The 16,185-nt window shown below is 35.9% G+C and overlaps 2 protein-coding genes across 4 annotated transcripts in view; one reads left to right on the plus strand and one right to left on the minus strand.

Moving 5' to 3' along the window:
• The window catches only part of LOC134651308 (hornerin-like), a 215,213-nt gene that overhangs the window by 166,752 nt on the left and 32,276 nt on the right, over positions 1-16,185 (minus strand). The gene's annotated exons all lie outside the window — the stretch shown is intronic.
• The window catches only part of LOC134651321 (monocarboxylate transporter 10-like), a 187,261-nt gene that overhangs the window by 158,059 nt on the left and 13,017 nt on the right, over positions 1-16,185 (plus strand). For all 3 annotated transcript variants that reach the window (XM_063506380.1, XM_063506382.1, XM_063506381.1), the window contains one exon: positions 9,623-9,796. In XM_063506380.1, the coding sequence (XP_063362450.1) occupies positions 9,623-9,796 (174 nt within the window). The remainder of the gene's footprint in view (positions 1-9,622; positions 9,797-16,185) is intronic.

Raw genomic sequence — 16,185 nt, forward strand, 5'->3', positions numbered from 1 at the left:
AAATAAAGTAAATAAAGTAAATAAAGTAAATAAAGTAAATAAAGTAAATAAAGTAAATAAAGTAAATAAAGTAAATAAAGTAAATAAAGTAAATAAAGTAAATAAAGTAAATAAAGTAAATAAAGTAAATAAAGTAAATAAAGTAAATAAAGTAAATAAAGTAAATAAAGTACATAAAGTACATAAAGTAGATAAAGTAAATAAAGTAAATAAAGTAAATAAAGTAAATAAAGTAAATAAAGTAAATAAAGTAAATAAAGTAAATAAAGTAAATAAAGTAAATAAAGTAAATAAAGTAAATAAAGTAAATAAAGTAAATAAAGTAAATAAAGTAAATAAAGTAAATAAAGTAAATAAAGTAAATAAAGTAAATAAAGTAAATAAAGTAAATAAAGTAAATAAAGTCAATAAAGTCAATAAAGTAAATAAAGTAAATAAAGTAAATAAAGTAAATAAAGTAAATAAAGTAAATAAAGTAAATAAAGTAAATAAAGTAAATAAAGTAAATAAAGTAAATAAAGTAAATAAAGTAAATAAAGTAAATAAAGTAAATAAAGTAAATAAAGTAAATAAAGTAAATAAAGTAAATAAAGTAAATAAAGTAAATAAAGTAAATAAAGTAAATCAAGTAAATCAAGTAAATAAAGTAAATAAAGTAAATAAAGTAAATAAAGTAAATAAAGTAAATAAAGTAAATAAAGTAAATAAAGTAAATAAAATAAATAAACTAAAATTAATACTATAAATACAATATATAAAATTAACAAAATTAATAACAAATAAAATAAATGAAATAAGTAAAATAAACAAATTAAAAAAATAAACAAAATAAGTAAAATAAACAAAAACATTAAAATAAGCAAAATTAATAAAATTGACAAAAATAACAAAATAAACTATTATAAAATATGTAGTTAATTTATTATTAACAATTTTTCTTAGTATTTGACTGACGGCACATCACTAAATACGAATGTAGCAAACCAATAAGCAACCGATAATAAAGGTTACCATAACTGAATAAAAACCGGTTAAAAACCCCTAACAAAAACCCTAACGCGATGGGGTTTTGAGATTAACTCGGTTAACGGTTAAGGTTACCGTTTCAATAAGCTTACCGTTACAATCAGGTAACAGTATGATAGGGTTACCGAATGATAAGGTAACCGAATTGATTGGGTTACCGAATGGATAGGATTAAGCGTAAAGAGGGGTTTTCCGGTCCTTGCTATACACTTTTAGAGCTTTATTCTTAGGCCGCAGTATTTTTCTTTCAAATACTGACTATATTACGATACGGCATTTATATAAAGTACAATGTGTTTATAAATATGTCGTTCAAATTCGCTGAGGTCCACCCGCCATCCTGACGCTCACTTATTATGTATAAAATTAAACCTACAAAAACAATTGTATTCCTTTGTTAGTACGCAACTAACTACATATTTACAGAGTCGTTATTGAGATTATTCTATAAAGTTTTCGTAAAAAGGAGGAAGCATTTGACCACAAACTCACCTGATGCTACCTAAGTGCCGATGCGGTCTAGGGCGCACGCTTATCTAAAAGATGTCTATTCACTCTCGATTTGAAAAAATCCAACATCCAAGTTATAGTGGGCTGGGAATAGATTTTGTACGAAGTTTCATTTTATATAAGAAACAAGCAAAGTTCGCTATTTAGAACAACAGTTGGTGCCCCTACAGTCCCTAAAAATAAAGCCAGCCCTTATTTATGTCCTAACATCGGTTTAACTCGTATCCATCCAGTTTAATAAAATTTCGTTTTCAAATTCCTTTCTTTAAGGGAATACGTAGACGCCTCGAAACAACTTTATTGATATGGCCGTCTCTACTTTATGAGTTTATCCGAATTGCTGGCTATGTGAAATCTTTAAAAATGCAATCACCATAAAGCTACATATATGATAATCGCATCGATCCCAACTCATATGAGTCATTATGAACTCTTAAGGATTATACCTACCTGCAGTATTTGCAAAACATAAAAAAATTTCTGAAAAATCAGATCTATTCAAAATGTTTCATCTACTTACCTAACCGTAGTACCTACCAATGAGTTTTTCGGAATTTAAATACGGAGTACCGTTTGATATTTACCACTAGCTTTTCGGTGAAAGGAAACATCGTAAAGAAATCTGATCTGCATACATCCGCGAAGAAATTCAAAGGTGTATGATGTGCGGTCCCCAATACGCATTGGGTCGCGCGTATCGCGCATTGTCGCATTGGCGTGTTGTCGTGTAATGCGTCACTTTCGCACTTACGTACCTACTTGTTAAAACGTGACAAGCATGATGACAGGCAATGAAAATGCCACCATGCTGTGCCCAGCAGTGGGACGTACTCGTATGGATACTAAGCAGGAATTTCTGCTTCATTCGTTTAACAGTGTCAATAATCAAGCTTGGACTTCTAAAACTTTCCAAAACTCCATACAAGTAAATCGCCGAAAGCCAAATTAGATATTTATGGTTTGTAAATATGTATCCAATAAATAGAAACACATGAATCAAAATTTCCAACTTACACAAATTAGGATACCCCTTCCTTAGACTTGCATGTTATTTGCTTTCAAAACATCAATCGTTTAAGATTTACGATTCGAAGAGAGACGAGACAAACAAGCTTAGACGGAATCATCAATCCACAGAGTATGGACCGATCTATTCCCAGATGTGTGGCTGAAGATAGTTAAATGTCGACGAACTTGACTTGCGGGGAAGTTTTTCAATAGCGGTGTTTGTCAGACGAGGTCTGAAGTAAACGGAGTCTCCGGGATAGGTATTCATTTATGAGCGTTAAGGCTCGGTTATGTGATCGTTTTAGTTTTAGTTTGAAAAAGCTTGTTGAAAACTTGAGTATTTGTTACTTTATCTCTGATGAAAACAGATAAAATTAAATCACCTTTATAACTTAGGTAACGTAGTACTTAACGTAGGTACGGTAGGTAACGTAGGTAGGTACCGTAGTAGTTAACGTAGGTACTTAACTAGCTTCTACCCGGGACTTCGACTGAGTAGAATGATGATGATGACGATGATGACTAATAAAAACTATAAAGATAAAGATAAAAAAAGATAAAAAATAGTTTATTCAAGTAGCAGCATATATTATGTTGGCATATTACAATGCGCTTATTAACGTCAAATAAAGCTACACCGGTTCCAACCCTACACCTCTGTCTCGAACCTCTGCTCTGATTATCTGTCCTTCCCCGTGTTTCAAACTATCTCCATACCAAATATAATCTAAATCGGTTCAGCGGTTTAAGCGTGAAGAGTAACAGACCGACAGATAGACAGAAAGAGTTACTTTCGTCTTTGTAATAATAGTAGAGGGATACTTAAACTTTTATGACATTATGACTTTTTTTCATGAGATTAAAATTAAGCCGCTTTTTCACCATGCTGCGCTTGCACTACGCTGACAATTTTTTTCATGATATTAAAATTAAGGCGCTTTTTCACCAAATGTGTTATGGTTATGTATGTTATGTTCCATTGGCCTTTGCGTCTATTGCAGACGATTTATGGTGCAAATCGGAGAGACAATGACCTCTCCAGACTTAACACCGCCTGGGACGGAATTAAGGAAACGCAGGGATGCCCAGCACCTGCATTACCCTCCCGGCTTCACTGTCTTAACCCACAGGAAAGGCGAGCCAATACGTGTGGAGGCAGGTCGGCTGCAGGAATCTGCCGCTTATTTCAGGTTGGACCCTACTCGCGCCTTACGGTAACTCCATACCGGGATTTAATTTTGGAGTATCATATGTATGTATGTTTGGAGTATGTATGTGAGTATGTTATGTTATGAGTATAATAACTGGTTCCTTAAGAGCACGACCATTTTTATTACAGCTGATTCTTACTAGTCAGGTATACCTATCTAGTGAAAACAACCACCTAACAATTAAACAATCATTTACCGTGATTGCCGTGGCTCATTGTCCTAGCCGAGGTCCAGAAGCTTACAGTTTGTCTATATAACAAACACAATTCTCTTTACTCTTGTGTCACGCTGAGTTTTCTCGTCGCTTCAGTCAGGACACAAAAGTAGTACAGACCCTTAAGAAACCATTTTCGAGAAGAGTGGTTACACTGTTGATAGGACTCTGCAATCTATCTAGACGCTATCTCCAGACAATACTCTCACGAGTAATTGCGTTTTGGAGTCCAGGACGCAAAACGCTGCTCTATTTAACTAATTAATTAGATTCATGAGTTTACTTACTAATTGGGTAAACGTGATTTAGTTTCTTGGTTTAATTACGCAGATTTGTTACAATTTAAACGAGGTATTATCACGCGCGGTACGAAATTAATATTCATTACAAATGTAATAAAAAAGAGTATTTTATGAATGGTTTCAATACTGCCCAAAGAAACTACATATTTTTTTTGCTTGATAAGACATTTTTGTGTCCGCTTACCTGTCTAGATTCAATCAGAGTGACAGATTTACTTGTGCGTCGTAGTCGTGACCAGTAAAATGAGGATTTTCTGACATACCGTAAAATGGGGTGAGTAGGGTTCGCGGGGAGAGTTGGGTTATGAATGGGGAGAGAAGGGATGAAAGGGGGGTGAGATGGAATTTTAAGGCTACTGCTACAAAAATAATGTATTCCAATTTAAAATAAAGCTACTTATAGTAATACTCATAATAAAAAAAAATCGATCCAACAATCTTTCAAAATCACCTTTGTATGAAATTCCATCTCACCCCAATTACGAGGGACTACGGGGTGAGGTGGGATTTCCTGTTTATCGTCAAAGTTATGAAATGGATGAAACTACCCTAAATAAAATAAAAACTAAAATACAAACGTCCGGAACACTTATTATATACATCATTCAGTTTGCATATGTAAAAATAAAATGTGATCGAGGTTTGAATGTCAGTTTTGCCCCTACTCACCCCATTTTACGGTATGTTTAGACTACAGGCGGTTGGCACAAGTTTTTTATTTAAGTTATTTTTTTGTTTTTTAGTTTCGGACTTTTAGACTGAAAAGTATCTTAACCGCCCATAATGAAAGTTTAGCTGCTGTGAAGTCAAAACACGTAAAATTGCTATTGCATATCTGTCAGCCGTATGACATGTGTAAGTGTAAACCTTTTTCTGGTAATGTGATCAATATCAAGCTACATGACAACGCATCAAGCAATGTGCGACATCACACCGGTCTGTCCGGCGTTTTATTTTATGACGGCAATCTTTACGGCGAGAATAAAACGACACAATCTTTTTGTTGCCACCGTTTTTGTAAACAGCCTTTGTCTGCCGAGTTTCGGCAGGTCAAGTACGTGTGGGCTCAACCCAACACTAAATATACCTATATACACTGGCGTTCAAAAGTGTATGGAAAGTGTTTCAACCGTAATATTAAGGCATTACGGTCGACATCTATCCATGCACTTTTGTACACCACTGTACATATGTGGTTTATTTTGTCGTCTAGTCTATATGTCGTAGTCAGATCGTATAATAGGGGCGTTTTGAAATGCTGCGGTTCGACGATTAGCCGGATTGTCATTGCGATACGTTCTTCAATAAGGCGGCCTACGTTTAGCCGCATCGTATCTACTATTTAGATTGTAGAGTGACCAGTTCTTTCGGTCGCCTACGTAACCGGAGTTTGACAATGTTTGCAATTTAATTTATTTTTACCATGGTCCCACCGCACTACATGTGTTTCTTTTCAAAAAACATTTCCTTCACAACTTAAATAGACGGAGCCCCGCTTTGCGGGCGCTCCGTCTAGTTAAGTTGCGAAGGAAATGTTTTTTGAAAAGAAACAGTCCGCCGAACTCCAGATTTGATGGACACCCCAGCGTTTTTTATAGTTTGTTATTGTTATGTCAGGCAGCGCCACGAGTGTTAAAAATGGGAACTAAAAACGGTCAAAGCGGCGGCTAATGACTCGCTGTATTACATTACGGCTAGCCGTGTTGAAGAACGTATGGCGCCGAATACATACCGGTGGATTTTCATTCAGCCGCATTCAATCCGGCTAATCGTCGAACCACCGCATTTCAAAACGCCCCTGTTTTGTAAAACGGCTAGCTGTAATGTAATACGGCGGATTATACGATCCGACTGCGACATATATACATACTTTTAATAGATACAAAGGATAACACGCAAATCAAATATCCTAACAATAAGCTTGTTATATTTGTATGTTATTAGTGTTAAGAATTTTCGGATCTATAAAATTATTTTCACCTCAGCAGCTCGAACAAGGGTACTTTGCTACTTAAAAACAGTGAGCAAAATCGAATTTTGCTCACTGATAAGACAAAATGAGCAAAAGGCGATTTTGCTCACTCAGTGAGCAAAATACCATTTTGCTCACTGTTTTTAAGTAGCAAAGTACCCTTGTTTGAGCTGCTGAGGTGAAAACTTAATTGTTGGTATATCTTAAGAAAACATGAGTGAATAGGTAAGTGATGAAGAAGGAGTACATTTTTCGGGTTCTCTAATATGTTCTCACTGCTGAGGTGAAAAGTTTTGTGAACTACACGAGATCAAAGTTATTTACATCTCGTGTTCTTTTGAGTCCCTTACTACGCTCAAGATTCTAAATTAGATTCACTCGCTACGCTCGTGAATCTATTATAGAATCTTTCGCTTGCACGGGACTCAAAATAAGTACTCGAAAAAATATCAAACTTTGATCTCTTGTTGTACAAATAACTATTTATTGCTTTTGACAGCTATGTATATCATTGGCCAAGTTCTGGGGCATTTTCTCATAAGTGTTTGTCAAAAGAAAACCTGCTTATACGACGAAAACATTTGACCTTCGCGTACAATTTATCATATTCTTGCCCACATTACGGATATCTCCAAAAAATCATATTACTAAGCCGACGTAAGCTCTTCGGAGATAAATAAAATACCGCACCCGGATGATGTGTGTTAATGCGATTAGTATCGGATGTTTGTGTCACTTGACCCGTCTACGGTGAGATGAAGCAAGCCGAGTCTTAATATAGGACGATCTTTTAACTTATTTCGTGTCACCTTTTCGTCACGATTTAATAAGGCGACAACTGAAAATGACGGTAAAGGGGAAGATTATACAGATAATTATGATTAAGCATCAACAGCGCCAAAAGCTAGACTAAGGTTTCCTACAGGGATTTTCATCGGAAGATCGGAAGTTGTTAGTATCAAACGGAGCGTAAGCAGGTAATTCATAACATGTTTATAATCTAGGGTTTTTCTGGGTAGGTACATCTAATAGAACCGTCTAAGCTTCGGAAAAGGCTTTAATAATATATCATCACTTATCAAAAATCGCCTACCTACTAAGGGTAGGTACTAAGTATGAACAGTCCTATCGTAGGCGGCATATTTAACTCTTGCTCCATTCCAATTATGTACTGATCTCTATAATATAATACAAACTTAATTTGCACCAACTTAAACAACAAAGTGAGGGTGTGTTATAGTCGATGTATTCTACATTTTGCCACGCTTCTCTTTGGTGTCTGTAACAGTAAAAGGCCGGTGTACTTATTTAAGAAATTGACCATCTATCAACATATCAGACGTGGTATCAGACTACTATGCCCAAGACACAGAACCGCTGCATTCCGTGGCAGCTTTCGTTATGCTGCCACGAAGTGCTGGAATAATATTCCGCCACCAATCCGACAGAGCAGTACCATTGGTTCCTTTAAATCCAAACAACAGAGTTAAAGAGTTTTGCTGCCTGAACCCATATACAGGGCGTCCCACGGCGATGCCACATGGAGGAAAAGTACCTTAAATATCATAGATAGCATATTTTGCTGAAAGAAGACTTCATTTTATTTTTAAAACTTAGTTAAATTGCATTCATACTTTTTTTTATAAATTTTATGGAAAAAAAATATCGCGTCATTGCAGGAAAAGTACCTTAATTGTTGTAAATGAACATCTTACTGAAAGAAGACATTATTTCAATTTAAAAAAATAAGTTGAATTGCATTTTAAATAATTTCATGTTTAAACCGGGAATCGAACCCGCTACACGAGAAAAAAAAATACCCTGTAGCTTTGTCATATCGATCGAAAGGCTTCAATGTGAGAATTACTTTCAGTAAGATGTTCATTTACAATAATTAAGGTACTTTTCCTCCAATGACGCGATAAATTTTTTTCCATACATTTTTTTTTCAAAAAAAAATAAAAAAGTATGAATGCAACTTTACTAAGTTTTAAAAATAAAATGAAGTCTTCTTTCAGCAAAATATGCTATCTATGATATTTAAGGTACTTTCCCTCCATGTGGCATCGCCGTGGGACGCCCTGTATTTTAAAAATATAGATTATTGCCGTTATTGTACTTTAGTTACTCACCAGTTAGGTTAATATATAATTATATCTGAAAAATGAAGTGACGAAATATAAATAATAGTATTAAATATTATTTGTTCCCGCCGTCCACAACATGTCCTGCACTGCATGCTGTCCCGCACACTCCGCTGACTCCACAGAAAACCAGCGCCGTTGGCCACGCTAGTCGTGCCAGCTGCATTGTTGAGTGGAGACCATTTCGGCCTCACATCTCTATATCCACTGATTTGTTTATCTTCGCCTTTTTTTTATTAAATCCATAAACATAATTAATAACAAACTTAAAATAAAAATTAACCTAAAATTAAAACTACCTACAAAACTAAAACTAATACCTAAAAAATAAATAAAGATAATGTGGGTGACCTAGCCCAATATGTATATATTAGGCTAGATCACCCAGGTCCGATCCCTTCGCCTTGTATTTGCAATATGTGTTTTGTTTGTATTGATGTGTTGTCTGAATAAATGATTTCTATCCTATTCTATTCTATTATTAATTTCATATTTTATAGAAATTTGACATTAATGATGACATTGCCACACTTTAACATTTCAAATGCCATGTAGAGTTAGCTTGCTCCAACTCTATTACAAATCTAGAGTTTATATGTGAATTATTAGGTGCCTATGCTAAAGACAAACGCTTGGTCGAGTACGAAACGTTTTGTGAATGAATAGTCCGTCCTTGAGCGATCTAATTTTACGATTAGGTAGCCACGCTGTCTACGATAAATCGTAAATCATAAATGACGCCTACATTTTGAGGTCGTCCGACTTAGACGTTTGGGTCAAAATTCTTTTCGTTGTCTTGTTTCTGACTGTAATGCTTCTGTTTCATTAATATATTTCGCACATTCAAAAATTATAATTTGTTGCTATATTAAACAATGGTTGAGAAAAATATGGTATGTACGGTGATTTCTCTACGAATTAAATAACATGCTTAAAACCATATAAATTTTGGATTTCCTCGTGTAAAACTGAAAACCATCATCCATGATTATGTCCATCCATGGAACAGATGGATGTTGTCTCATGGATATGTTATGGATACCGGTTTCCGCCCTGTACAACTTGCGGGAGTTTGATTGACTAAACTTAATATTTATGTAAAAAAAAAATTTACATTGTATTATTACAGTTTTTGTACTTCGTTCTTTTAATATTGTAAGAAGCAAAACTACAGGTCAGTAGTTTCATTAATTTGGTAGTTATTCCGTCTAAGAATATGCTTCTCTTTGTTACAGGCTGCCTAGGCGCGCTATCAGCCGGAGTGGCGCTAGCCCTCTCCCCAGTGACGGTAGCGCTCTGCGTTCGCAAGTCCACCCGCGTGACCGCAGTAGTGGGCGGGCTTGTGGCCGCGCTCGGATGCCTGTTCACCTCCTTCGCCACGCAGTTCCACCAGCTGTTCTTCAGCTATGGTAAGTGTACGAGCTTCTAAAAAAAAGGGGAGTTTGCTCCCGTAATAGAAAACGGTACATGACGCGACTTGCCTATGGCCTACTTGGGCACAGTTTTCAATTTGCGATTCTTAGTGACTCCGCCTTCAGCCTCGCTACAATTTACTAGATTAAATCCTCAAAGCCAAGGACGAATATCCCTGAGCTCTCCACTATATAGACCCAACAGTTGTTCTTTAGTTACTCATTGACTGCAGCCTATAAACCAGCTACTGACTATAAGATATCTGAAACCAAAAGAATTCAAAAAGTGACGAACGCTATATTTTGTTATGTGACGCGTGATAAATACGATCATTGAGCCTGCAGTTAGAAAAATAAAGTAATATAGGTATACAACAGTAGCTAGTAGGTTGTTGTTAGGTCGTTATCTCGAAACACTCGTACGAAAGTCAAAACAAGATGTCCCAATCAAGCCAAAAAAGAACTTAAAGATAACAGTTCCAAGAAAAACATGACCCGGGCTACTGGTTACTGGTTATGATCACATCTGATTCGTTGCATTAGCATAAAGTACAAAATAAATATCCTTAGTCAGCTCAATTGAAGGAAAAAAAATTGTGAGGTTCCGTCCATACGAAATAGTTATTTGTACAACAAGTGATCAAAGTTTGATATTTCTTCGAGTGCTTATTTGAGTCCCGTGCAAGCGAAAGATTCTATAATAGATTCACGAGCGTAGCGAGTGAATCTAATTTAGAATGTTGAGCGTAGTAAGGGACTCAAAAGCGCACGAGATGTAAATAACTTTGATGTCGTGTAGTACACAACAGTTTTCACCTGAGCAGTGAGAACCTAGAAATATTAGACAACTTGAAAAATGTTATCCATCTTCATCAATACCTGCACTCATGTTTTCTTAAGATATACAAACAATTAAGTTTAATTACCGTAATGGAACACATTAACAAAACGTAATAATAAATTCCAGTAAAATAATATAGAAATAACAAACATTAACTGACACTTCAATCGACAACTTTTTTTTGTAAAAAAATCTTTGTAATATCTTACAAATCCGGTCCGAATTGCGGATACGTACTATTTGTCAACTATGGTAGAAATTCTTAAAAGAAAAATACTTAATTAATTTTGCGTGATGATCTGTGTATTTTTTGAGTTCATTATATTAATTGTACAATAAAATACCTAAAATATAGTATTTTATCAGTTTTTATCAAATCTTAAACTTTAATTTTATTAATTGATTATTAAGAATTCATACTCGTACGTGGTTTGGAACGATGCGGTCTGAAGTTTTTCGGGGGACTATTATAAACCGTGAATATACCATTGAATGTCGTTTTAACTTTTTTTGTCTGTGTCTTTATGCTAACAGTGTGAAAGGGACAGAGATAATAGAACCCCAGTATTTCGAACTTTTATTAGACCCCGCATGTTGAAATGACATTTGACTATAAAGGTCACTTGAATGTCATTTTGTCTCACTCAGTGAGCAAAATCGCATTTTGCTCACTGTTTTTAAGAATCAAAGTAGCCTTGTTCGAGCTGCTGAGGTGAAAAAGAATTGACTTGACTGTTACTGCCTACAAAATGACACCTTATAATATTTTCTAGTAATATTCATGGATGACTAGGATGCATAAAATAGGTTAGGCACACCTTTATAAAAACCAATACACTACGAGCGTCTATTGATTAAATATTGTCGACATAACATAATATATTTAACCGTTCGCAAACCTTCTGGCGACTTTGGAGGAAGCTGGGAACGGATCCCCAAAAAGCCGTTAGTGACGTTCTGACGTAGTGTATAAATCAAATGCCAATTCCCTTTTCCTCTTAAAATAAATAACCGCAGTGAACAAACACGAAACGCAAATGCATTTTCAAACCCATCGCACCCAACTTGCACAATTTAAATGCTGAATCCGACATCTCAATTTATTTCGTCAGATCATATCCGAAACCCGTTCGAGCGCACTTCAAAGGTATTCTTTAATTGGCTGTCTTGAGTAAATAAGTTGATATCCGATATGGACGGGAATAAGCGGAGGTATTGGAATAAGATGGTCGGTGCAAGGATGACTCACGTTGTCGTGACGTCACGTGACGTGCCTGGTGTGAGTGGCCGCCGCTCGGTCAATTTATTTGCCTGTGCCGGGACAGTCGCCTAAATGCAAAATGTAATTAATTACCTATACAATATCAGACCGGCGTATTTGTGCATTCTTCTGCTGTTTTCGACCCTTGCACCTTCCCATGTTTCGCGAATATATAACCGGAACAGCCCTAGCAACAACTTTATCCAGTTCCAGCCTGCTGGTAACTGCAAACACTATAAGTTTATAGGTACTGTCATACATGACATGACATGACATGTTCATGGAGCTGACACGGCAGCAGCTCAACACGGTGCCGTATTTTTTTCATGCACCTGTCGAGTCCTCATTTTGAAAGTTCACTAAATGGTAGTTCCCATCCCCAATTCACAAAGATGTCAAAGTTGTTTATCAATCTATTTTGCTACAGCCATCCGTCAACATTATAAACATGCTCGTAAATCTAGATTCGATATCGTGTACTTTTCGTATAAAATAAAATATTTATATTCCTGTTCGACATGCGTAAATTTCGTTGAATTTGAAATTGTTCGGAGTTATTCCCAAGAATCAAATTAAAGCTCCAGTTATCGAAACTATAAAACTATGTAGAGAAGGTTTGACTAGTGATGTACCTTTGTCGGTATAACATTGGAAAATTGTTAAACGTTAATATTGTTTCTTGCTTTATTGCCGGCAATTTAGGAACTGCCAGCCACTTGCAAATATTTAACGGAGTAAAGATGGAACACATTGGATGTCACTACACCCAATGTGATGAGAGTACCCTTACTTTTAAAAGAAAACTTAACAACTAGGATGTCAGAAAAATGACGTCTGTTACTTAGTGTTAGGTAGTTTTAGTTAATTCCACACATTCTTGCCGATATAGCAAATTGATTTGCAATTAAATAAGATAGGTATCAATAACACTCCGATTGATCTTAAAGATGACATTTGGATGGCGACTGCAGAAGCATTACTGTTGCTACGTTACTGCTGTGAAGTTGACGGATTGTACGTTAAAAATCACGACAGTAATGTGGGAATGAACGTCACTAATTTTATAAAGGAAATTAAGAATGGCAGTCGCTATACGAATGTCATCTTTATTTTACTGGCAACATGAGATGCATTTTTACGACAAAAATTCCCATTAATCGAATTATTGGCAATATCACGTCACTGACTTCGACCCGGGTCATAAATGTCATTTCCGGTCACCGGATTCCATCCTTTTTGCAATAAAGTCGGTAAAATACTTCTACATTCCTTTCCACCGTAGTTCGGAACGGAAAGAATTATGCAGGTAATCTAGAATCTAGATCCAGTTGCATTTGTAATGAACTAATGCAGTTTTTATCCCTACATTCAAGTTAATTCTTCGGCTATACGAGCGTTTACCTAACGTGGTGATTTTATTCGCTAACGTGCCTCATATTAACAGATCACCTATCTACCCCTCAGACGGAGCATATACAACAACTTGCGTTCATCAACAACAAACTGAACGAACTTAGAATAACGGAATAATTATAGAAGTAATAAAACTAGAAGACCCCACGTATATCGAGAGACTCGCAAAAAAGGTTTGACAAATATAATTTTATTTAGCCCATCAAAACCTTTATTGACCAATCCCAACCTTTTTTTAATAGCGCGTAATGGTTTATTGGGTAGCTGTGGGCCTTATATTTATGGAGAAGGGATAACTTTCATTCATATGTGTCAGATAACTGTCAGTCATATGAACCGTTTTTCGAAGTCAAAAATGTATTTAGAGATTCGTCTATAGGTACCTACATAATTATATATTCCTTCGCTGTTCATCAATCAAGCACCGAGGACACGACTCATAGGCGCTGTCAATATGCTTATCCAATAAAGAATATAAATAGTTTAAATTGCGGAATGTATGGGAGGAGATCTATATTTATAGTGGTAGTGGAGTTAGCACAAAATAACGATAAGCAAACTCCGTAGCAATTTAGTGTTAAAGCCGGCCCTGTTACTCTAATCGCTTTCATATATACCTAACTAGCGACCCGCCCCGGCTTTGCACGGGTTAACAAATTATACATAAACCTTCCTCTTGAATCACTCAATCTATTAAAAGAAACCGCATCAAAACCGGTTGCGTAGTTTTAAAGATCTATGCTTACATAGGGACAGACAGACAGTGGGAAGCGACTTTGTTTTATACTATGTAGTGATAAATAGACGCGCTTTCGTTCGACCGTGGGCGTAAGATGGTCCCACTTTTATCGTATCTACTTGTGTCAATTATATTTTTATTATGCTGTATTCGGTAGTTCTGGCCCCTGAAAACCTTGTCGGCATTCAGCGATGTTAGCTGTTAGCTGCCATTGCGGCAAATGTGGGCTCCCCGCCACGCATACTAATGTGCCGACAAATGAGCAAGAATAATTGATACAGCCGTGTTATGCTGGTCCCTATACAAAAGCGATTGATACGGGCAACATGAAGTAACAATAATAAACAACTTTGGCAAGTTGAACCCACAGAACAAGTTAATATGTTCTGTGGTTAAACCCATATTTATCTTGACAAAGCAATTAATGAGCATAGTTTTTTCTGAGAATGCTAAGAATATCATCCTCTTCTTCGCGTTGTCCTGGTATTTTGCCACGGCTTAAGGGAGCCTGGGGTCCGCTTGGCAACTAATCCCAGTAATTGGCGTGGGCACTAGTTATTATGTAAGCGACAGCCATCTGACCTTCCAACCCAGAGGGTAAACTAGGCCCGTATTGGGATTAGTCCGGTTTCCTCACGATATTTTCCTTCACCAAAAAGCGACTCAATCTGAGAATGCTAAGAATATATAGGGAGCTGATTTTTGGTTTGACACTGTTTAATTTTTTAGCCAAGCCATGCAATAATCATCAGTTTAAAAATTAGCTCTCTTCTAAGTATCCCCTATTTTTAAGGTTCTGTATCTGACATGACATGTTATTAAACTTTGCGAGTCAGTGGGGTTCTCACTTCAAGAGGTCGTTTGGAATGAAATGACAATAATCGAAGGTACTTTTATAGTATTAAACAAATATTTTGGTACTCATTAAACAAACAGCTATCTTAAATTAAAGGGGATGAAAGTGTATCTCCCTAGATTTATAACATTGAACATAAACCTCTGCAATCGACACTTTTATCTTCTGAAGAAAGGCTAAGCTCGCGCCGCAATGCAATGCAGTTTATCCCTACGAAGACCGGCCATTGCATTAAAACGATATAAACTGGATGCCATTGCCGTGATGTTATTTTCTTCGTTTCTATAGCAAACTGAACTACTTTGATACGGATAATTGTCCATTGTTTATCGTCTCGTATTCATAAAACTTAGCTTAGATCTTGATTTATTTTAACATTTTTAACATTAGTGGCACCCCTCTACAGTGTCAGTAGTTTTAGTTTTAAATTAGTTATGCAATGCAATTTGTATATGGGTACTGCCTGAAATACAAGCTTTTTATTTTATTTATTTAGCAAACCTTTGTTAAATATTGTCTCTTCCTAACAAATACAAAATGACGGATAAGGACGCTTGTTGAATATAAGGGCTTGTTATACTTTTAACAGGCGTTTATGAATAACACCATTAGCGTTTAGCTCGATTGACATCCTCAGGTGCGGACCTTGGTTTAGCTTTCCGACTTTTTCTGCTCTTTCGAGACTCACTCCCTCATCCCTTTCGACACATAAATATTATATTATCTCTCTCTCTCTACTTTACTTTGAGAAGTAGTATAGCTTTTTTACACACGTAACCTGCTGATTTCGTAACAGTAAGCATAATAAGAGCCTAAACGGTTTGCCATCGCTGCAATAGTTGCATTTTACACAATTTTCACAAACGAAGGCATTATAGAGTAATACCAGCGTCCGTGCCCTGAATCAAGCACCTTCATTAGTTGAATCACGACATCGCAAACTTAAACAAAGTACCGTTTTATAGAGTACTTAGTCTGCATTCGTTAAGAGGCTTACATGTCTAAGTGTTTTAATACCAGTGCTCTGAATGCTTAATTACTTACTTAGTGTGTATTTAATAACATCGCGGAAAGTGTATTTCAGTAAAGTGACATAGAGGAAAGGAAGTTTGAAGAAATAATGGTTTCTATACGAGTAGGTACCTATTGATATTCCAATGTTGAATTCTTTTAAAAAATCACTTGCTACACAATTACAGTTCATCCTACAACAACAATCATACAATAATCTGTACTTTAGTTGCCAACAGACCAATCGAAATAGTCCCAAGAGTGC

Source organism: Cydia amplana, chromosome 10 (assembly GCF_948474715.1).
Source record: "Cydia amplana chromosome 10, ilCydAmpl1.1, whole genome shotgun sequence".
Classification (NCBI taxonomy): domain Eukaryota; kingdom Metazoa; phylum Arthropoda; class Insecta; order Lepidoptera; family Tortricidae; genus Cydia; species Cydia amplana.